The sequence below is a fragment of the Lepidothrix coronata genome, unplaced genomic scaffold (genome assembly GCF_001604755.1).
Source record: "Lepidothrix coronata isolate B3197 unplaced genomic scaffold, Lepidothrix_coronata-1.0 Scaffold9, whole genome shotgun sequence".
Lineage (NCBI taxonomy): Eukaryota > Metazoa > Chordata > Aves > Passeriformes > Pipridae > Lepidothrix > Lepidothrix coronata.
The window spans coordinates 8475070-8499575 of record NW_016690189.1 but is presented as its reverse complement, the minus strand read 5'-3'; the positions used below and the strand labels follow the sequence as shown (position 1 = coordinate 8499575).

At 44.3% G+C, this 24506-nt stretch overlaps 1 protein-coding gene across 1 annotated transcript in view; it reads left to right on the top strand.

Moving 5' to 3' along the window:
• Positions 1-23875, top strand: part of NTN4 (netrin 4) — a 45349-nt gene extending 21474 nt beyond the window's left edge. Inside the window, exons 4-10 of the mRNA XM_017804530.1 lie at positions 7652-7778; positions 8279-8467; positions 14603-14819; positions 15505-15617; positions 16769-16837; positions 18611-18781; positions 22228-23875. Coding sequence (XP_017660019.1) covers positions 7652-7778; positions 8279-8467; positions 14603-14819; positions 15505-15617; positions 16769-16837; positions 18611-18781; positions 22228-22364 — 1023 coding nt within the window. The 3' untranslated portion in view covers positions 22365-23875. The remainder of the gene's footprint in view (positions 1-7651; positions 7779-8278; positions 8468-14602; positions 14820-15504; positions 15618-16768; positions 16838-18610; positions 18782-22227) is intronic.
• Positions 23876-24506: the final 631 nt, after the last annotated feature.

Here is a 24506-nt window from a genome sequence, read left to right as displayed (position 1 = left end):
GTTTTGAAGGTAAATATTGTGCATGGCTGAAGCAAGGCTAGAAGTCCACTTGCCCATGAGATAATACTGACCCGGGACATTGTTAGGGTAAGGAGTTGGGATGCAGACAGTGGCTTTATGGACAAAGAGGGTCTCCTTCCACTCCAGCAGAAGCAGCTCTAGCTCCATTCACTGGGATGGGATAACTTCCTTTGCAATCCGAGTCAAGTCAAAGCAAAGTTGGACTTTACAGAGTCCAAACATTCACTGTGAGAATATCTCACATTAACCCCAACAGCAAAAAACAGTAGCCAAGAACTAATAAGAAAAGAGATTTGTTTCTCTGCCCTCACCACCATCCAGCTGCAAAACTCTCTGTGGTGCTCCTCTCCTGCTGGCAATTCCCCTAATCACTCTTTCTCCTAAAAGAGAATGGAATTTATGTGGGAAAGCTCTGGTTTTGTTTGAGTATCAGGAATGCCATGTCAGCCTTTAGGTGAATTCTGCTCAAAATACAGGTGAGACTTCTGCTCTGTGGGAGGGTATATCTCCATGAGCTCCCCAGGAAGACTACAGAGAAGCCCTGGCTGCCTTCCAAGGATGGCAAGGGCTGCTCCTCATGAGTAGTATGATCCTGACTGTCCCTTGTTGTACACTTGTGTGCCACAGACAGCTGTCGGGTTGATACAGATACACTTTCTCTCTTTCCTACGTCTCCCAATTTATTCTAAGGGTCACTACCCAAAACTCATCAGCAACAGCCCAATGCATACCCAGAAAAAACTGTGCAGGGACAAACAGACCTCATACCATACTTTGCAAAACAGTTGATCAGTTTGTGAGCTACATTACATGGCAAACCACAAACATGAGTAGAGAAATGAATTCACGCACATAGGAGATCCCTCCTGATCTTCAGTGGCCATGAGAAGTCTGTTTTTGCCTCTGATCTGTGGTGCAGGATCTTCTCACCCTTTGCTTGTGCTCGTGGAGCCATTGCAGTGCCTGCTTGGCCCCTTACCTGCTAAAGCATCCCCATGGCCTGCTCGCAGGTGTAGCAAGTGTCATACAAGAGGAGATGCGAGTGTCGTGCAAGCCTGGAGATAAGTAGGATCTTGCAATTTAGGACTCCAAAATGGGGAAAGCAAACCAAGAGATACCTCACCTCAGCCGTGCAGTTCTGTCTCAGAGTGAGAGCTGGAGTTCATCCATCTCAGAGACTCCGTGGCCCTCCCTGATTGCAGAGTCCTGCCAACAGCTTAGTGGTTTTCACGGGTGGCATGAATTATCAGTCTTAAAGGGCTGTGTCATTGCTAGTGCTTCCTGCTTTTATCTCCATGAGGTGAGATCCACTATCAATTAGTGACTTCATTATATCATTGATAATCCACTATTATTAACTATACAATGTTTCCCACTCTGTCCTTCCTTTCCCCTCATCCATTACCTCTAGTGGAATGCTGTCTGCGCATCTTTCACCTGCGTTGAACTCAATGGGAACAAATGAAGCTGTCCAGTTTTCTTCATCCTCTTGTTCTCTTGTTTCCTCTGTGACAGTTTTAATAACATGATACAGCAGCCATCTTTGCTTGGAAGAAAGGAAATGGGGAACTAGAACTTAGCGATGAAGAAGCTTCAGTGGACTTAAAACATGTACCCAAAGCATGGTTTGGTGTGGTGCTGCTGCCATGCCGAAACAGCACTGCTGAAATTATGCTTATATGCTTCTTTAGTAGTCCAAGGTGCTGTGTCAGTGTAAATCAAGGACTTTTCCAGGAACTGTGCTTTATTTTCTAGGCTGAACAAAGAGACCCATTTGGGAACCTGATCCGTAAATATGTCTGAATTTGATTTCTGGCAGCTGCCCTACAGTTAGGCCCAAATCCCAGATATGCTTCACCTAGTTTTAGGTATGCATTTGATGTACCCAAGTTAGCCAGCTGATCTCCCCAGGCTCCTTCTATAGTTTTGAAGGGGTGGGATGATAAGGTAGGGTTGGGATCCTGGGTGGACTGAGGTACTGTGCTAAAGCACTTCTGTGTAGTCAGGCAGGGTGAATATTCCTCCCCCTTCCTGTGTGGTAGCCCAGTGGCTGTTATAAATTGTTATCATGCTACTGACATCAAAAGATGCTCAAGGTCTTCTACAGCAACACTGACAGAAGCCTATTGTACAAGGAATTAAAAAAACCCCACCAGACAGCCCCCACACCCTGGACAACAGGCTTTGTATTCTTTCACAAGAACGAGGTAGGATATGAGAATTTTCTCATGCATAAATTTGGTTGTCTGGTGCTTTGGGAAAAGAATACCTCCCCATGTGCTGACAGCAGCCAGTAGGCATTGGTTCTAAAACTGGCACAGTGGTTGGAGCGCAACACAGTTTAAAAGATGTGGTTAGAAACTCAGTGTGAATGCTGTGATTTTCCCTTAGGCTGATATCATGCCCATTTTCCAAGAAAGTGAAAAAAAAAAAAAAACAGTTTTAGCAGTTCCAACAAAGAAATGCTCTTCAAAGCAGTTGCCCCTCCCAGCCATTTAGGCTATTTACGCTATCAGGTCTTTGGTTGATTTTCTTTTAGTGTGCATTTGTGTTGGACTCTATATAGTGAGTGAGTTCTTGCAATATAAATCAGTTCATAACAGAATATTGAAAACATTTTCCCCTCAATGCAGCATTTCTTTGTCACTGCTCAACATTTTGGAACATGATAAATGCACAGAAAAGTAATCTATAGGATTTGACTAAAGAAAAAACCTATGTATTTGCAATCTGAAAGGAAGCACTAGAAGGTTATAATTCTGCAACAAAAGGCTCTGGAAGGAAGCATGCCCTAGCAACTGTCTTTGTATAGAGAAATCAGACACTCGTTTATCTTACAGAAGGCAACTTTTGTAACACTGTTTGCATTGTGCCCTCTAATGACTGACATTGCGACAGGGCTGTCAAGCTAAGAAGGGAAACAGTGTGAAAGTGAACTGGGATATAAAGACCCCATGACAAAATGAAAAATGGTATAAGAAGGCTTTGCTGCTTAAATGAGTCAAGAGCCGTGTGAATGCTTGAAGGGATGAGACATACTGGGAATTGTGTTTGTGTACTTAGCAATGCTCCATAATGACCCTGGTGGGTACGCCTTACAGTTAACTGTAAGTCGAGGTGAATGAAAAGGGAGGAAAAAAATGTCCTCTTTTCCCTGTCAGTGCATAGGGATCACATTCTGCTTTCAGGAATGTGCTGAGATGCTGGAGAAATCCTGGAGGCCAGGTACATCATTTTCCCACTCTACCTTGAGTCCCAGAAGAGCTGCTGGGCTGGCTTCTTAGCTCCGTCTCCCAGCTGCTCTGTGGCATGACAGGGTGTTTACATGGCAGAGCAGTCTTGCAACTGGCCCTCCTACAGTTCTTACAGGCATTAATTTTACTCACAGTAGACAGCCTGTTGGCTGTTTTTCATCTGCCACCACTTCTCATTTCCTTGTATTACCCCTTCTTGTCCTGTCTTTCTCCTATTTCCAGCTATCAGAGTATTTCTTTATAACTAAAAGAAATAATGTCTGCCTATGGGCAGCAACAAAGGGTTTGCTAATTTTCACCTTCTTTTGTTGCTTCCAACATGTAAAAATGTTTCTGTCATGCTGGAATTATGTAAAAGAAAAAATATATTTTCTTCAATGGGATAAAACTAGGATGGAGATTTTTTTTTTTTTAAAGCAGAGCTCTTTTGGGGGATAGTCATTATAATGCTATAATGTAAGAGAATAAATACATCAGCCTGAGGCAAGGTTTTTGAAGCACCTGGGTCCAACTTTCATTAAACATCTACAAAAAAGGAATAGGGAAAAGAAGGCACTAACTAAATGGTTGCGCTGAAAAACAAGCAGTTAAAGACCCTGTTTCCCTCCCCTCGCTGGTTTGACTGCCCATTTAGCTGTTCAGCTTGTTCGTTAGTGGGTCTGCATTCCATGCTCTGCCTGGCTGAGAGGGGTTGGGGCCACTGTGAGACTTGGGGGGACCCTGGAGAGGCAAAGTTTTCTCAGTGTCAAGCCCATTTAAGTAGCACCACTATAAAGGCACAGCACCATTGGAATTGGAAACCCTACTGCCTTTTCCAAAGCTTACTCCCAAAGATTGGAGTCTGGGTAGCTGCATGTGGTACAGAAGCAGGATCAGCTGGGCCATTGCATCCAGTGCCTCTGTGTGTGTTCACCCAAACATGAATCCCAGAGATGGGAGCAGTGAGCAGGGTTGCGCAGGTTTGCAAAGCATGCATGGCAGGCTGGGCTACTGAACAGTCATGATGGGCCATGCCCAGGCGAGCAAAGGGGGTGCAGGATCCACAGTGGGATCTGTGTTTGGGAGGGAGCAGCCGAGGAAGGCACTGACACATCTGGTTGTGATAAACCCTGAGGAAAAAAAACTGCAAAGGAGCACCCTTTTGATAAGGACTGGTAACATGTGTTTCCTCCTGACCCAGCTGCGACAGCATCCACCGAGTCAGCTGGGGAGCCCAAGCCTTCAGGCCTCTGTGCTGGTCCTACAGTTGCCTTTACACGGACATGAGAATCATGCTATTAGGGTATTTTTTTAAGCTTTTCAGGAGATCATTTGTTTCCTTGAGCCGAGGTGCATCAGAGCTTTACAAGCAATCAATACCAGGAGCATCATGCCGTGCTCTGCTGCTATCTAAACACCAGCTGGTTTGATTTGCATCATCTCCAAATTGGCTCTTTTGCAGCTCTCCTTGCCACAGCATCTGAGAGCCCACAACCCTTCCATTGCTGCAACAGTTTTTAAATTTTATAAAACCTTTTTCTTTAGAGTTCACATACAGATTAATATTAATATGTTGGTGCACAGCTATTCAGTGGCTTACATATTAGCTCTGCATGCCAAATTGATGGTGGCACAGCAGGTTCTTGGGATACCCATCCTCTTCTGTTTTATTTTCACCCACCTCCCTTTATTCCAGCAATGTGGCATGCTCTATTATACAGTACTTGGGCTTTCAGAAAATGTGAGCTCTTACTCTTTGGAACTGTGAATGTTCCTCAGCAGGGAATTTTGCATCTCTCTGTGCTGGTGTCTTAGGATGCTTAACCTTTTGAGAGTTTCTTGGGTGCTGCTGAGTTTCAGATGAGTTTTTGGATTATTAATGCTGAGCAGCCTCTGGCTGATTGATTGGGTCCCACTGATTCTTTGTATGGCTTTGGCAAGGAGGAAGCTGCATTTGGGGGGTGAGGCTACAGGCTGTGGGCTTTGGCAGGGGGAGACAGTAATCCCAAGTGTCCTGGTGTCTGAGAAATACCCCTGTTTGCAATTCTTCTCCCATGTCCTTCTCACTTTGTCATCATGATTTTCAAAGCACCAAGGGGGACCATCTGGTTCTGACCATGGCACCCTCCGACTCACTCAGGTCAGCTTTCCTTCCTGATCACATATGTCCTGGGTCTGATGGGTCCCTCTATCCTAACGGCTGGGACACTCCTGTGAGGAAGGATTTCTGAAGGGTTTCTCTGCCACAGATGTGGTTCAGGGTAGTACAACCTGTTTAGCCCTAACTACTCAATGGCCAAAGGGCTTGCAAGAAACTCCTACCAGAAGTGGCATCAAAGAGTTAGAACTCCATCAAAACCACCAGATGATGACCTTATGACCAATACAGGTTTAGCCATTTTCTGTTTCCATGCAGGAAATATGTGTGAAGTGACCCTGTAACATCGATCTGTGTGTAGACCTTGCCTAAAAAATATGAGAGAGAAAAATTTATTGAAGAGCTGTAATTTAAGAAAGTGAGGCATCTTAGAGTTTGAAGAACATTTTGAAGGTAGTAGCAAAAATGAAAATATGAAAACACAAGACACACTTTGAGAACTAAATATTCCCCCCACAAATTTGTTGTTTCTTTTCTTTTTTTTCTTCTCATTCTTTTCAAACATTAGCACAGATTTAAGCATATATAAATACAATAAGCCAGACAGACCATCTAGTATCTGCAGTGAGACCAACGGATACCTGCAATGAGGCCAAAAAGCACAGAAAACAATGTATTTTCACTTTAGCTTAGATGCTTGTGCATTCTGATTCCATCTGTATCTATCCGTTGCTTACACAGCCCAGTTGTTGTTCTGTATTTTCCTTTGATGATCTAGACATTTTAATAAGGCAGGAATGAAAGGTTTTGCTATTTTCATTGCTGCTGAAGAGTCTTTGAAGGACTTTCAAGGTACGTTTTGAAATTTTGTCTGTACGGAGGGGTTACATCTGACCGCTATGAGATACCAGCCGAAATCTATTCATTAAAAGTGAATAAATCAGAGAGTTATCATCAGCCAGGTGTGTGTGTGGTGTGTGTCCGTGTGTCTGTGTACCAACGTAACAAGCAGGAGCCGTTTACAACATGTTCAAGGTCCTCTTCTGTTTTGTTTACTGTTCAGGTTTTTCACAGGAACCTTTTTTGTGGCGATCCCAGCAGCAAGTCATGCAGTTAAGAACAGCACACTTGTAAAACTGCAAGTTAAATACTGTGGAAGGCAGAGTTTTCCAGTAGTAGTTAAAACCTTGCCCAGCTCCAGGCCGGATCACCAGGCACCTCAACTGCCCTCTGTTCCTCTCAATGCCAAAAGCAGATGGCAGCTGGTGTAGCTCCACTGGTTTTATGGCCAACTTGTGGCATGAGCACAGGGCCATGCTAGCAGGGCAGACTGAGGCCTCTGGCTCATTGCTGAGCAGCAGGAGAAGCTGAATTGTGTATTTAAAAGCAAAATGTCCAGCAGAGTAAAGCTGCAAGCACAGGCACACACCAAAATAGCTACAGTAGCTAGTTACCTGTCCTGCTCCATGGGAAAAGGCAGGGCCGTCAGCCTTGCCAGCAAAGCCATGCTGCTGCAGAGCTCCATTTCACTGCATCCAGGCACTGCTGAGCTGCTTGTGCCCTCTGGCTACATCCTGTTTTCTTTGCATTTGCCAACAGGGTGAGTAATGCCAGCGACTGACAAGGCAGCTGGCACCAAGCGTGCTACGCTGGCCTTTCATCTCTAATTACCTCCTTACACTGGGCTGTCTAGCTGTTAAATTATCTGTCATGAACATGTCCGAGAATAGTCAGTCATGGTCCTTGTGTTATACTTGGTTCTTCCTTTGTGGGGCAAAAATTCTGCCTAGGATGAGTAGATATTTATGTTTCAGGAGGTTGAATTTCTTTTTTCTTGTACTTATTTGTGTTGGTGATGGCTGGGCACACAGGGCTAGGTGCTGAGGTTGTGGGTGCTATTCCTGCAGTACTGCAAAGGTGTATTCATGTTTGGGAGGGAGAAAAAGAGAAGGGTTTTACAGTGTTTCCAAGGATGTTTTGAATCTTGGCTTTTTTTAATCTCTTCTGGAAATTCATGCTGCACCTGGAAACTTCTAAAGATCCTTTTAGATCCCAAAAAGAAAAAAAAAGTATGATTATACAATACCATGACATGCAGATCCACAAATACTAATCTAATTGAAAGTGTAACTGCAGAATATTTGTCCTTGGCTGCACTGGACATCGAGGCAGACATTATGCTGTCCCTCTTTCTCGTGTATGTGATAGCATCTAGCTGGCCTGTATGCAGGCATTGCTTGTGCCCTGTAAACTCTTTGGGCTTTTCTGTGGGTGATCCTTGCTCTCTTTTCTGTGCTAGGTCCATGGGAAATGCATGTGCAAGCACAACACAGCAGGGTCCCACTGCCAGCACTGTGCCCCGCTCTACAACGACCAGCCTTGGCAGGCTGCCGACGGCAAAACCGGAGCCCCCAAAGAGTGTCAGTGTAAGTAGCTGGTCAGGAATAGTGTCTCCAGAGCCTCTGCCAGAGCAAAATGCTTCCTCCATGTGTGCCTTTCTCGCATGTTTCCAAGAGGCAGCAGATACTGGGGTGGTGGGTAGGTTCTTGCAAAGCATCTCAGTGCGTGAAGAGCCAATGCCATGCTTCTGCCCAGCACCCACCACGTGTTTGTGTGGCAGGAATGGCTCTCTTTGCACTGTTTTTGTCTCCCTGCACTGGCCTGACCATCTATGGCTGTCCTTGTACTGGGAAACCTGTATTGGAAATAAAAGAGTTAAAGAAAATACTTCTTCTTAAATGTCACTTCTAGAGGCTGGGAAGTAGGGATGAAAATTTAATGATACTCCATGCCTACGAGTGAATAACAGGTTCATAGGTCAAGTCCCCATTCCAAAACATGGCTTGGGCTTTTGTGTCTCTCTTCTACAAATCAATATCTTTCCTTGCCTTAATGAGTCTTTCTATTCCCTTTGGCTTCATCTCAGCGTGCAAGTGTAATGGGCATGCCGACACTTGTCATTTTGACATGGATGCGTGGCTGGCATCAGGCAATCGCAGCGGCGGTGTCTGTGACAACTGTCAGCACAACACAGAAGGGCAGCACTGCCAGCGCTGCAAGTTGGGCTTCTACCGGGACCTCAGGAAGCCCTTCTCTGCCCCAGATGCCTGCAAACGTAAGTCAGAAACCTTTTACTAGTGAAGTGCTTCTCAAGTGGGAAAGTGTCAAATGAAAAGTGAGATCTTCCTGCCCCTCCTTGGAGCAATCTTCTGGCTTCAGTGAAGGACAGAGAGCTCTTTGAATTCCCTTTGTGATGCTATTTGCAAAAGCAGTGGTGATATTTGCAGGGTGAAAGTCTGCAGATGCTGTTGACAAATCTGTCTTGATGATCTCTGTAGCTTGAGGGCAGAGGAAGAGAGATGATTAATTTACTTTCTCCTGTTGCTATTTTTGGAGAGCAAAAGCTGCATCATGTTTTCATGTTCACCTTGTTTGGTGATTGCTGCAACCTCGGAATCAGGCGCCTCAGCCAAGAGGGGTGCAGCTGACAAATAGCATTGCCCACCAGTTCGTGTTCGCAGCAGCAGCAGGTGGGTATGGAGGGACAGACGGGAACAAGTTAACTGATACTTCGGAAAGTGGGACACCAAGGCCACCAGACCAAAGGCAATGACTCAGCCACATGTGAAATTAAATATTTCCCAAACAAAAGCAGCAATCCAAAAGCCACAGGGACCACTGTGAGCATAGTGACTTACCATGGGGAACTCCGGATCCCCAAATCATGCCAATCACATTACACTGGTCGGCCAAATATGGAATGTAGACATGCTCTCTGAGCCTGCTGCCGCCCATTGGCTTCACCAAATTTCACCTCACTGACCCAAATCTGAAGGAGAACCTTCGTAAATGACAGAAAAAAATCTGACACCCTGCCTATGTTATTTGAGGAGACACTGAGCACAACTCCTTCCTCCCAAGGAGAAGTACCTGCCTTTAAATGAAGAGGAAATCCTTCTGTGGTGGGGAGCTGCACCCCAGGCTGGGAGGGTGCAGTGTCACCTTGTTCTTCAGTGTTGGGTGGGGAACAATTGTTTTTATCCCACTCCCTCACTGCATATCATCTTCATGAAATTCCCAGCAGCCCACCAGTCTGTCACAGAGGTCTTCCTCCTGTCTACCCTTCACTCATTGCAAGGAGGAGCAGCAACAGCTGAACCACCTGTTTTACAACCCTAGTTCTCTTTAGGAAAACAGAATTGACCACAGTTCTCTATTACTTGTGTAAATAATTACTTCACTGCTGTAGTATGTAAACAATTTTTTAACAGTGAATTTAATGACTTTTTAAAGTTCCTTTACCTACTTGTGTACATCAGAGTTCCAAGTCTCTTTCTCTGAAACATCAGATACTTTCCCTCCTTAATTATTTCCAGAAGTTAGGCAATTAACTTTGGTTTTGGAGTCTCATTAGCAGAAAAGCAGGTTTAAGTCTTGCATTTAGACCATAAGCAGAGGCTTGATGGTTTTTTCTAACTCAGGGATTCATCCTTGCTGATGAAAAAAAGAACCAATTGGATTAATTGACACCTGGTAGATAATGCAAGACAGAAGACTGAAATTAATTCTATATGGGACTCTCAAGCTCTGAAACATGCTTTTACTGTGGTTCTGGTACCTTTGTTAGGGTTGTAATTCGTAATGGAATTATGTGCCAGCTCCCATGAAGGAAGAACACGCAGTTTTCCGAGGCCATTGAGGCCAAGTGAAGCTTTGGCACTGAGTTGAATGTGGTGTTCTGGACACCTAAAAACACCACCCTTCACCTTGGAAGGGATAGGAGTGGCCTCCTGTGTCATCTCATGCAGTCCATTGAGGAGATGGAATTTCATGAGAGACTCATCGTAGGGTTTTCCAGGTGCCAAAATGCCCAGTTCAAAATCTGTGGCTGTTTGGAGGGTCCAAGAGAAAGTCAAATGGCACCTCCTGAGCTGGCCAGCACAGAGCCTCCTTCCTTACAAAGCCAGATGGAAACAAGAGGTCTTGAAACATATCGCTGCAGAACAGCCTCAGCTCACAGGGAAGGCTGCCAACAGTGTGTGTGTCTGTGTGCCTGTGCCTGTGTGCAAGTTAAACCGTCGCTAACGAAGTCAGGCATTAGATCACATCATTAGCTATATGTTAGCCAAATTCCAGAGTTCTTGATTAAAAAGTTTCTCCCAGTCTTTCTGGGCCAGAGGAAGCTATGGAGATTAGATGATTAATGAGTATTCTTGTTGACATATGCCAGTGCTTGGTTCTCTTGGCTTTCTGCATTAATCTCTGAGTCACTGGCCCATGGCATTCCACTTTCCACATTTTAAAAAAAAAGAAAAAACACGTGTGCCCCCATTACCCTTTAATGCAACAATCCAACCTCTTTATGGATCACTAGGTATCACTTGAACTCTGGTATTTGAAAGCCAAAGATAACATACATTTGACAAAAACTGTAAGATACTCTTGAGTACAGTAAGAAAAAGTCTACATTTATTTACCTTCTGCATAAAGTACATCTACTTTGTTGCACTGTTTTTTTCCTGTATTTATGAATTACGGAGCATAAAGTACTAAAGTATCCGAGGAAGACAACTTTTCCTAGCACAAACTGGGTTCCACAAATGTAGGGATTATCTGAGTTCTTTCTTTTCAGAAAGCCTGTTACTACAAACTCACACACAATTTCTCTCTGGGCTTTTCAAACCCTCACAGATGTGCTCCTCCCTGAGACCCCTCCATCTCTTCACTTCTGGTCTCCTGCTGCTGGGAATTCTCCCTGCACCCAGGGACCCAGCATCTTGGGGGAGATGGCAGCTGCAGGGCCGTAGAAAATGACTACTGACTGTTAAATTAAATTATATAAGATCAATTACAGCCTATGCCTGGAATGTTTCCAAGGACCATGCCATGGTTTGCAATAACAAGAGACGTGCATGGAGCCCTATTATTCTTTCTGGGAAGGCCATGGCATTGCTTTGACTCAAGGCACTGTTATAGTTCAACCATTGAAAATTTAAAAATACCTAGGTCAAAGTAAATAAAGGAGTTATTAAGCCATAATCTTTAAGGATACTTTAAAGATTCTTGTAGGCAAAGAGTGTGTATAATATTTGCTCTGGAGAAGGTGTGTACCTGATAAAATGAGACATTCTGATGTTTAAAACACCAATCTGATGACTCTTTCCCCCCACCATACCTATCAGTCCTTTTTTTTACATCCTCATGAATTTTTAAGCCTCAGCTACAGTAGAATTGCAGACATTAAAATCGAATTTTATAATTGCCTAGTTTATTTTTGCTTTTCAGATGTAGATTTTTCAGGATAAATATTTGTCATTTTGAAAGTTTAGCTGGCAGCTGAAGAAACCACAACAGTATCACCAATCCAGGGTGGAGAAATCCAGCTTTGCTGGCATCTTACTCACTGGTTTTCCATCCCAGTCAGCACATACCATGCCAGGACAGGCAGCTGTTAATTCATATGTGCATGGAAGTCACGTGCAAAATACTGCTATGTATACAGGGTGGTAAATCAGCATTTTTAGCAATTCTGCTTACAAATCAAAAAGCAAGTAAAAGATCAAGCTTGTGGAATGTTTCTTTTGGTCCAAGGCTGGTGCCCGGCCAGCCCTTCTCTCACGAGAGCTCCCTTGGCTGTGGAAACCCCCAGCCTCCCTGGTGAGGTGGCCACAGCTCATGAGACAGGTACTGTCAGAAGCCTTGCACTGAGAGTCTTGCACTCTGCACCTGTGTATCCACAATGAAATGCCATTCAACACTGTCTGTAGCTGCTTTATCTGCTGCTCAGCTGCTCCTCTCACCTTCCTGGATATGGGTCTCCTACAGTCTGTGCAGATTGTGTGGAAGGAGGAAAATGGGGTCTAAAACCAACACAGCACAGCTGCCCGTGAGGGAGCAGTAGCTCCAGCTTCCAAACATTATATAATCAGTCCTGCAGTCTTTTTCTTCCTACTCTTGCCATAGTATGGAAGCATTCCATCCTGGTTTCATGCATTTCTTTCAAATGGGATACAATGTGCTCTCATTTGAGCTTTAGAGTCTCATTTCTGTGCTCAGTGTGCAGTGATGGGCTTCACTTTATATCTGCATTGCCCAGCATGTTCCCACTGCAGCCCATCACAAACATTTACAATGTTGAAAATTTGCCACCCAACCATTCAGATTAATGCCATTTAGTGTCATCTTGGGCCTCCACCCAAGACGCAAGAGGAAAAAGCTTCAATTTGCTGGTCACCATTGGAAAGCAGATTGGCACCTTGGTGGATCATAGAGGAGCAGCTAGGAAGGATGGGGTCCATGGAGTGGGTATGCAGGCCTGTTAGAAATTACCAACCTTTACAAAACATCTCTTTGTGGCTTTTATTAAAAGTATAGCCAACACATTCTCATTTTTGGTTGCCTTTTTACTTGCCTGTGAGCTTACTGCTCTATTTTTCATAGCAGCCTTTGTAAATTTAATATTCTTCCTTCACCATGGTGTTGCTACCAATGTTAAATTTTCTGTTAGGAAAAGAAATGTGTGAAAGAATTTTTTAAAACATAAAAAGCTCCAATCCCAATAGGGTTGTCTGTAAAACTCAGCTGAAACCCAAACGAAACAGGACCAAGTCTCTCACTGAGCAGTGGGTTTATCTCCCTGGCTACAGGAGAATAGAAGAGCCTTAAGTGCTTGATATTTCCCCTGAAGGGGCTGAGGAATGCCAGAAATACCCACCACATCTAGTAGGACAAGAGAGCATTTGGCTATATGTATCAGGTGTAAAACACTTCACAGACTTCAGGAGAAAGGTATGCAAGTCTCAGTGAGTGCTGTTGAAAACTATGCTATTAAAGGTACTGGAGTTCACTGCCTGCAGCTAGTTATGCAGTTTGCGGAGAGGCCTTCTAATCTTTTAATTTTATATAATTATATTTGTTTGGGAATGGAAAGAGTGGGGAAAATTTGGGGATTACTTTGGCAAAGATGTTGGAATAGTAGTCACCTCTAAGTTAACTGCCAATATTAATCTATTCTTTAATACTTTGAAACAATACTCCAGGTATGTCAGATTCCTGAAACCACAAAAATGTTGTCAGAGCAGAATTAAATATATGTGTGCAGCAATAAGTATTTTAAGAGAAAGAAAGGCTGTGTTGCCTGCAGTGGCTTTTCTGCTTTATTGCCTTTGCAGCTGCAAAATAAAAATATTGGTATTAGGATTTAGTGAAAATTTTCCCTCCAGACGAAATTTTCTCAGGAAATACAGTTTTTATGTAAATGAAGTTTTGGGCAACAGTTTTTCGGCAGGGAATTTTTTGCCATAATGCATAAGACTCATCATATTATGGTCTCCTGGTCAGAGAACCAAACCCTGAGGGAAGGAGAGCACAAGTCACCACATTCCCTGCTGGCCTGGCCAGATGGTCAGAGGTTTGGCTTATGCTTTTGATATCTGTATTTCTGATCTTTGAAAATATTAATATCTTTGGGGGAAAGTAGTCTTGCAAAAGACATAAATTGCATTTATGCAAAAGAAAAATCCTAAGCAGCAGGCAAGGAAAACTTCATACCACTTGTTTTAGGGCATCCTAAACCCTGTGTGTCCCAGTACACTTCTAATGTATTGTTCTGCTGCAAGGGGCTGTGGGGGAGGAGGGAGAGCAACTGGCATTTCTGACATGCACCCTGCAAACCCATGTTCTGGAGTATATGCAAAAGCATATCTCTGAACTTTTAGTGTCCTCATTCTTTTTTTCCAGTGTTTTTAAATGATGGGTTTAAAAATCAGACAGAGACAGAGGGGTACTTTATGCTCAGCCTCCACTTTAATTAAAATGACTGTTCTGGGGGGTTTTTTTTACCTCCTGGATGCAAGACAATTGTTATTACTTGAAAAAGCAATTACGCTCTGATTCATTTTTGCAATGAAGCACCCACAGCTGCTTAAATTTCACAGTGAGCCAGGCACATCCACGGGTAGTTGGCTGGACTAGAGTCTAGATGCTGTAAGGAAAGTAATAAAGGCCTGTTTGGCAAAACATAACATGACACCAGGGTAGGTTGATTAATTAAAATAGCTCACAGAAGTTAAAATAATACAGATTCCAAAGTGAGACTCTGCGCAGGTTTGTATGGGTGAGGGGGAAAATAAGCACAGAAACCCCACCAGTGTCCTTAGGCAGAGTGGTGGTTTGGTAGGCATCTCCTGTGCCTTTTCCTGCAGAGCTTGTGCACTCACAGATGCTCTGTCCCTCACGGTGTCCCCTGCAGCTTGTTCCTGTCACCCCCTGGGATCGGCTGTGCTTCCCCTGGGCCCCCGCACCTTCTGCGACCCCAGCACCGGTGACTGCCCCTGCAAGCCCGGTGTGGCGGGGCCCCGCTGTGACCACTGCCTCCCCGGCTACTGGGGCTTTGGAGCCTATGGCTGCCGCCCCTGTGACTGCGCCCGCAGCTGCGACCCCCACACCGGCGACTGCCACAGCAGCAGGTGAGTTGGAGGGTCTTGCCCCCCTCTCCCAGCCTCGCCATACCTCCGTGATCTTCATTCCAGGGAAGGCACTATTTATGCATGGCACACAGGCTGAAAAATATCCATTATGAAAAATATTTTGGGTTTAGTATGGTCAAGAACTGGGGATAGAATGGTAGGTGAGGCTGAGATTCACCTGGGTGCCTGGCACACCATGGCAGGGACCAGTGATGTTGGATTTTTTGCTCTCAGTGGTGTTGTTAATGTATTGGGTGTTTTGCATAACCTTCACAATTGTTTCTCTCCACAAGCAAAATATAGGTCTCAGCGATATCTGAGTTAGCGGACACCAAAGGCTTAATATTGTTGCTGTTGTAACTCAGCTTAGGTTGACTGGGTTGGACTTGGAGTCAAGCTCTGACTTTTAGAAGACAGCAGATTTTAATAATACCCCACACTCCAAATCTTATATGTTGCTTCTTTTTACCACATTGGGGATATTTATGGTATATAAATCCCTATAACATATTTTAAACTCAAAATGGATTCATAACCCACTCTGACAACACTTTCCAAAACTGCCTCTTGCGTTTAACATCACTGAGACATGCCGTCACATTGTGTGTGGAGGACGGGTTGGTAGTGGCCCTGCTTTCCGCTGGCTCCGGGAGGAAGGTTGACCGTCTCCCTTTCCCCTCAACAGCTCAGATGTGACCTGGCACAACGAAGCACCTCCTTTCCAGACAGTGCTCAACGAGAGCGAGCCCACCTGGGGCTGGGAGGATGAGCAGGGCTTCTCAGCACTCCGACACTCCGGTAGGACTATAGTTTTGCATGTGTTTCACCTGCCCAGTTCCTCTCACCATTCTTTTGCACTGGCATGTAGCTAGCACCCTGGCAGTTGCAGGAGGGGATGGACATCCGCCTACTAACATGTGAGGGAATGTCCTTGTGACCATCTCCTTCCCCTCCAAGAGCCAGAGGAGCCTTACGGCTCATCCCATCTGTGCGAGGACATGCAAACCCATGAGGCAGATGCTGCATGCTGAATGCCTGCACTTAGCATTGTTGGTAAGGCAAGAATTTGCAGTCCCAGCTCTGATTTTCAAGGCTGAATACCCTCATTTTTTTACTTGACCATCATGTTTTAAAGGTATCTTTATATTCACTAGAACTATTACATACTGGACAAACCAGCAACTTTATTTAAAGGGTGGGGTTTACCACTTTGCTGGCAGGTAATTAGGAAATTTCTAAATCAAAATTTATTTCCATGATACCCACAACAATTTTGGCATCAGTTGCAGCTTATGATGCAATTTGAAATGGTCTAGCATTTCGGCTTCAGCTGGGGAGGTTATTTACCTCCTGTGTCCCTAGCCTGCAGGAGGTGGGTGCTATGTGAGGTCGGTGCAAGGCAGGTTGTCCCCACAGCGCAGCATCAAGCTGTCCTGCCTTGCAATCACTGCATGCAAGCAGGCAAGCGTCATTTCCTCTATTTTCAGAGAGCAGCATGATAAAATCTCAAAGATACAATAATTGAGTTAATTGAGGGGAAAGCTCCATCATTTGTCTGGGCGACTTCATTTTAAACGTAAATAAGTATATCATGTTATTCTTTGTTCTAAGATCACGGAAGTCATTAATCTGCCTTAACCTCTGCAACATTTCCTTTTAAAATTTTGTCTGGTACATTACGGTGTGGAAAATACCGCGTGTTATTTGCATCCCCAGGCAAAATAATAAGGCCTTTGTTTCCCTTCTCTTCTAATTGTAAACAAGGAATAATTGTCCCTGGACTAAGACTGTATATTCACTCGGGATCTGAAAATAGTTGCAAATTGGTTTTTTTTGCATGGGGCTTGTGGGCCACTTGAAAAACCTCTGACAAGTCCTGGGCCCTGCTTGTGAATGCTCCTGTCTTTTAAGTACAATCCACAGCGATTTGCTTTCTTCTCTTTCCTCAGGTAAATGCGAATGTAAAGAGCAAGTTTTAGGGGATCCCAAGGTCTTCTGTGGGATGAAGTACACCTATGGTGAGTTGCGGGTGAGGGGGCTGTAAAGGGAAGTGCTGCAAGGCAGTGCAAGAGTGCATGTAAAGCATGAGAGATGCCACTGCATGAACTGCTCCATCCTGGCAAACCCAAGGGCTACTTAGTCTAAGGGCATGTCTTTGACCTTTCCAAAATATATAGACATCATGGTGCCAAGTCAAGATGGGCGAAGCATCTTGCTCTGTTCCCCATCTCTCTTGCTACCGAAATATCCTTGTACCAAAATCATGTGAGGACAAGAGCCAGAATTGTCCCTGGGAGGTTGTCTGGGTCAAAGACAGACTATAAAGCACTGTTACCAAAAACAGATCACTGAAACACTGTCTGTAGACCAGGTGCCTCAATCATAGTCTAGAAATCAATGTGTCTGAATGACACCAAATGTAAGGAGGGATGATTATCACCACAGAAGGCACTACATGGAGAAAACAATTCAGGCAGCCACTGAGAACTTCCCTCTGTCAACAAAGTTCAGCTATTGCAATGGAGTAATCTATGTCGTCTGTGTGTCTCTTGGATTTAAATGAACGAGAGGAGGAACTTTGTTTCCCAAGACCTCTCTGGTATGTGCCAGCAAACCGTCTCCTTCATACCGTAGCAGAGCAAGGAATGCTCTGTGCAGCACTCCCTTCCTTCAGTATTGTAGGGGTCTCTCGCACCTGTTTTATCTCATACCGAAGTTGAAAATGCACAGAGATAACCCATACCTCTGCAGGCTGCAGAGCAACTGACAAAGGGGAGCTCAAGGGGCTGCCAGTTGTTGAAATATTGCCCTGGCTTAGTGATATTAGGAGAAAATCTGATTCTGCTTTACTTTGCTTCCTGGCCACAATAATGACTGTGTTTAGTCTTGCAAAAGATACAAAATAAAAAAAAAGGCACAAAACCCGTAAGTTCATAAATCACACCTAAAGTGCACTCAGGATTCCCTCCCTTTCATCACTCAACATGCATAGGTGTCAGCTAAACTGGAGAGACAGATGAAATACAGGGCCAATCACGAGCTCCAGGAGGCCATTCTGTGAGAGGTTGCCCTGAGCTTCCTAATGTGTGGTGCTGAATAAAGCACCACCATATGGGGATATCTTCCAGTGTTGGCATCAACACGGTCAGGTGGAGGAACTGAGCCCTGCACCTCCACCACATGGGCTCAGCAGTAGAATGCCACATGGTGGGAGTGTGCCTGTGGGTATGCGTGAGCTCAAGGTACTCCATGTTTTGCCCCAGTCTCTACCAACATCTCGTTCTCCTCCACTGTATTTGGATTTGGCAGTTCCGCAAAGTGGGAAGACCAGCACCAGAGTGGAATGACAGCAGGTCCTCACACCCCTGCCTGCTGCCTTGGCTGCTCAGGCAGCAAAGCCTCTAGGTCCATCCCTAAATCCAGCTGATTTCCAAAAGTGCTAAGAAACCCAAACTTTTTGCTGAGCTCAGGGAGGAAATGGGACCTTCACAAGCTTTGAAAATCAGGTCATTGTACCTCTCCTGCTGCCCATGTGGCAGGTCCACGGGCCATGGCCAAACCAACCGTCAGCATTTTGCCCTTAGGTATGAGGATGTATGTGTTCTGTTGGAAGCTTAACTGATCCCAGGCTCCCCAGCAAAGACTACTGGGCTAACTCCATTGTAATGAAGCCATTGTCCTCACTGCTTCACCCAGACACCTGCATTAGACCAGGAAAAAAGAGAAAAAAAAAAAAGAGGGAGCACCGTAAATAATTTTTATATGCCTGTTTTGAATTCCTGACTTTCCAGTGATCAAAACGAAGATCTTGTCAGCTCATGACAAAGGCTCCCATGCAGAAGTTAATGTGAAGATCAAGAAAGTCTTGAAATCTACAAAGCTGAAGATCCGCCGGGGCAAGAGGACACTCTACCCTGAATCATGGACTAACAGAGGCTGCACTTGTCCCATCCTCAATCCCGGTAGGTTTTACTCCCTGGGCAGTACATCTCCACCACATTTACACAGATTTCATTCCCACACCTCTGTCACCTCATGCCAATGACCTGAGATTGCAGCCCAGTGCTGCTTAAAAATTACTGGCTGTTCCATCACTTAGATTCCAACATCAGTCTTCATCAAATTGGAATTCATAAAGAAAAACTTGTAACATAGTAACAGTCTTTCAGTTTTACCAGTCTCAGTCTGTTCCCAGATGGAGGGAGGTGCACATCATGCCACAATTGCATGACATATCTTCCAGAGCTGAAGCTAATTTGAATCCATAAAAACACATTTAAATCTGAGTGGTGATATTGTACTGAAGTTCTAATCTAAACTCAAGGGAAGATGTCTCTTTGAAAGTAACACTAATTTACATCTACAAAATTTGGAAGATATTCTCTTATGCAGTGACATGAGAGCTCCGCAATTTTTTCTCATCTTCTTTCACTGAAGTGAGTATATCCAGTGGGGGCTGAACAGTGTGTGCAGACTCCGGTATGGACAAGGACATGCAGATTCATGTTTTTCTTCCAGAGAGCAAAACTAAGCTCCAGCTGATACACCTTTCTTTACAACTCCAAGATAAATCAACAGTTACCAACTAATTCAGGTAAAGGATTTTCTTTCCATAAGGTGCATACACCACTTGGAAATCAGCAATTGAAGCGCTGACTTCGGTACTGAGACATCCCTTATGTGTGCAGCATTAGAAACTTCTTTTCAGGGTAAAGGGCTGTCTGTGAAGCTGGATCATGCAGAAAGGTTACTCACTGATGAGGTGTTTGCAGTCTTCTTTCATCTCCACTGGAGTGACTGTCTAGTTTTGAAGGCATGCTGCCAAGATAGCGCACTTGTAACTATGAAGTCTTGTCAGGTGCAAAGGTTGGATGAATCAGCAGCATTAGGCAAGGTTCTGCTATTTAAGTGCAATAAGACTTTGGATATTGCTAGAACACCATAAATCCATAATCAAATAGCTATAGCTATTTTATTTTTCTACATGCAATGGAAACACAAGACAGCCCAGATGCAGCTGCCTTAATATGAACCTGGAGAAATGCTGTGGAAGCTGTCTGAAACCAAGCGTGCAGGGCAGCCCCACACCTAACACCCAGCTTTGCCACTCCACTAACTTTAGAGGAGCTTCACTGATTTTCCCCAACAGATGAAAAGACAGCAGTAATCACAGAATCAATTAAGATCTCTTAGACAGCAGGAGAAGGGTGGATATGCAACTGTCTTTAGGAATAATTCAGGTGTGTGACACATCAGGTGTTTCTCCCTTGTTACTCCCTTGACAGCTGTCATGACTTACACTGCAAAGCTTGGTATTGTATTGAAATGCAGCCGCTGGTCCTGTGAGTATAAATTAATCTCAGCCTTCACATTGAAAAGAAGCCGTGAAGTTCAGTGCTAATAGGAAACTTGATAACATAAATTGAGTGCATCTTTAAGATTCAATAATTTCAAAGGGGGGGGGAAGATCCCAGGTATTTTTTAAAAACTCAGTATTTTCTTTAGCTACCACAGTAATTTCTGAGTGGTTGGCAATGCAATATTAGCAGATTTAACCCTCTATCAGAGTAAGAGCTTATGACCTCCAGATGAATAAACCAACAATAGCTGGATGAAAAGTCAAGCAATTCTCTGACATATAACAATTCTCTGACATATAACTATAGTAGAAATCACATCTCCTAAAAACATAAAGGAGACCAAAGATGAACATAAAAGTAAGACAGATGTGGTTTTATGTATTCGTGGGCTGTTTTCAGATTATAAACATACTTAAGTTCCTACAAGATGAGTCTCTTCACCACCCTTGCACACCTTTCCCTCCACACACACCCACAGAGGCAGATTGGACTTCTGTGGGGACACTGAGCTGAAAGGTTTAAAGGTCTCAGCTGTTTGCAAGGGAAAAGAAGACCTTCCCCTCCTTTGCTCTGCCAAGCACAGACACAGGTAGGCAGAGAGTTGCCTGCCATTTGACTCATTTTAATTTTACTCTTCTGTAGCACTGGGTTGCAAATCTATAAAGCCCTACAACAGTCAGCAACCGTGGCAATATTTGCTTGCTCTCTGAGTGTGAATACTGCATTTCTCTCTCAAGGGAGGTAAATTTAGGAGCCCTTGAAAAGTGATGTCTTATAAAAGCTAGATTGACATGGCCAAAACTAATGTCTTGCAAAGGGTGATGCTGCCATACACATATCCTGTGTTTACTTGGCAAAAGAGAGGATGTGTGTGCCCAAAAACTCAGATGAAGTAGATAACAAATTGTACTGAATTAAAGCAAAACATCCTTGACTTTTAACTAGGAGTTAAAAGTCTTTATTCTGAACTGCAGAATGAAAACTCGAGAAAACACGAGCAGACTCCCTGCCAGGATGGAGCAGGATGACTGAGAGCACATGGGGAGAACTCATCTCCCCATGCTAGTTCATACTGCCACATTGTGTTCCCTAGACTGGGGTAAGAAGGATTTGGTACAGAAGAAGTCTAATGCTGGCTGCACCCTAAGTGTACTGCAGCAGAACGCTGACCCTGGCAGGGAGCTTCTCCTGCCATGGAAGGGATTATCCTCCTTGTTATCCCCGTTTATGCCACATTTGCGGCTCATTAGGCTGTTTGGATATGTAGCAGTGTTTATTTAGCTAATTTAAGTCAAAGTCTTTGCTCTGTCCCTCTGCTTAGCAGTTATTACCTGATTCCAAGTGCTCTATGAGTCATGCCCTGAAAGTTAAGCGCAGACCTGGATGCCTGGGGCGAGCAGCAGGGCACTGTTGGGACACACTCCAGCCCTTTCTGGCTGCTTCTGGACACCACATAAGGCTTCGTCAGACCCTCCTGTCATATCTCTAAAACATCTAGCAGAAGCAGAAATTAGCAGGTCTTTTCAGCGTGACTGCCACCCCTTCAGGGTCTTCTAGGGTGCTTGTGCCAGCAAATTTAGTGTTGCCTCTCATTGGGGTCTGGTGTGCCTTTGCCTCCAAGGGACCACTGGCCACTTTGAGCAAGACACCAGGCACTGGGCCATCCTGCACTGTTCCATTACTGGAATTTGCTGAACTTACCAATTTCCAGGCCCAGGTGTATCCAGGGAGATGTGAGGCTGCCAAATGAAGGTAATAGCAGTTCCCAAAAAAGGTATAAAAATTTGTAGTGCAGCCCTCAGAGTTCAGTTTCCATTTAAAGTCACAGTTTGGATACTGCATCTCACTGACAGATAGCCACAAGGGTCATTTTTCCATAGTTACTGATAGAGCTATAGATATACAGATATATGAGAAACAATATGTATATACATTTCTTTGTATAAGTGCTTTTTTACATGGGACTAGATATCCAGGCTGACTTTGCAGTTCAATAGGCCTCTTAAGCATAGTACTGTGCAGTCCTTGACAGCTTTGCTGCTTTGCAGGCTTGGAGTATCTCGTGGCAGGACATGAGGACGTCCGAACAGGCAGACTCATCGTCAACATGAAAAGTTTTGTCCATCAGTGGAAGTCGGCTCTTGGAAGAAAGGTCTTGGAGATTTTGAAAAGAGACTGCAACTAGATGTGTGCAACAGTCTAGGGCATTTCTTTATGCACAAAATGCAACACCCTTCACAGAGAGAAGACCTCTAGGATGAAAACTGGAATGTAAGAAAATAGTGCCAAAATGTGTAGTGAGGCATTCAGTTGTAGGCGCTGTCTAATTTAACCCTTTCTAGCCAATGTTCATTCACTTGCCTGTAGCTTCCTTGTCAGGGGCTCACCTGAGCCCAACTCATCATTATGTTGAGAGAAATGGAAGGGCAGATGCTTGTCTTGCTCCAATGCAATGTTGGAGTAACTCCTATGAAGCCACTGATCACCCAAGACTAAATTGCCACCCTGGAAGAGCTACAGATGAGAAGTAAAACACCACTTCCAGTGCCCAACAGTGTGGATCTTGAGTGACTTCCAGAGGCTACCAGAGAATGCTGTGGGGAAGGCGATGGCCACAGCGGCAGACAGGCTCTGGCAGCAGCATGGCAATGATGACCACTCTTTAGAAACACCCCCTTACAGGTTAGGACATGGCACTCATCAAAGAGCATTGGATGCCACTTGCTTTTAACCTCTTCGCCCTGCTGAAGGTTTCAGGGGCTAGATTTTCTGCTGATGCTGTTGAGGACGGAGTTGCTGCACTGGATTGAATCCCTCTGCCTTGGCACAAGTGTGACGTAGGGCAGAGGCCAGCTCTCGGCCCACTGCCTGGCTGCAGAGAAGAGCCAGCTCCAGAGGGTGCAGCATCTCTGAGCTTTTGTCCTTGAAGTGTTAAAAAATGAACCTAGCCCTAGTGTAAATATTTCATTGTATAAAGCACTTTACTACCTGCCACTTCACAGTGCGGGAAGTCTAATTGTATTGGGGAAAGAAGAGTTTGAAGGTAGCATGTGAAAAAGTCCCTGAAACAGAAGCACTCCTGAAGACCCCTCTTAGTTGGATGGTGGTATAAAGGGAACGGCCAGCCTGGCACTGGCCACTCAGAAAATCTGAGGATGCAATCTGAAAGATAAAGTATTTGCACTGAAGTCCCAGCTTCAGACCAGCACTTGGACCCCGTGGGCAGGACTCCAGCAAGACTTTGTAAACAGTGTGAGAAGAAGAGACTTTGAGATAAAAATGCAACTGCCAGAGGAGTAAAACTCTGATTGCAGGAAAAGGATTGGATGCGGAGAATGGAAAGGACTTGCATTCACATATCACAACCCAGCGATTCATGGTGGGCCTGGATTTTATTTTATTTTTATGTTAGTATTTAAAACTGAACATTTTATTTGTTTTCTTCTGTGTTATTGTTTGCAATATATATGGCCATTATACTTCCTCATTAACACCAGTATGAAATATAGCACAGTTTACTGCAGTTTTCAGCACTAAAATATATCCTTTCTGTAAAGCATCTTTAAATCACATTGCAAAGTGTATTTTGTTCATGAGTGTGAGGGGAAAGAAAAGGAAGACATACAACACCAGAAAAGTCACAAGTCTACCAATCCACTTTATGTGTGTATTTTTCTTTCAAGGTCCTGTGGACTCACAAAAAAAATGATACTATTTTCTTAATTTGTTTTTATATCTCATGTATGTAATAAATATAAAATGATTTAAATATCTTCTCCTGTTACTGCTTATGCCACTGGCAGTGAGGTCTTCATGCTTGTACTAAAGAGCACAACAGAGATAGGACTGTGTGAGGAAAAGTCACTGTGGGGGATATTTTCCTCTCTGGAGGTAGGTAATAATCAGCATGTGGTAAAAAGCCAAGCAGCATGAATGGCTCACAAAAATCCTATTTCACCTCTTATTTTGGGAGATTTATAAGCTCTTCTCATAAGAAGGGGAATTGTGCCTAAATACTTTCAAAGCTGGCCAGATCCTTGCCTCACACAGGCTTGATGGCTGAGCTGCAGAGCAGATACTTAAAAAAAGCAAGTCGAGGATGGCAGAAATAAAGCTTGCTCCCTTATATTTGAAACATTTGAAACTATAAAGGGAAAACAAAAGGCTGTGGGAAACAAGTGCTATGGCAAAAGGTCTATAAAAATATTTCAGAGTGAAGTCAAGCATCAGAAATTAGTGGCCAGGGGGTCAAGACGTAATCTGCAGCGTGGGCAGCAACCCCCCATGTGGGTAGTTAATCAGTGACTGCCAGGGCACCCCACTGTAG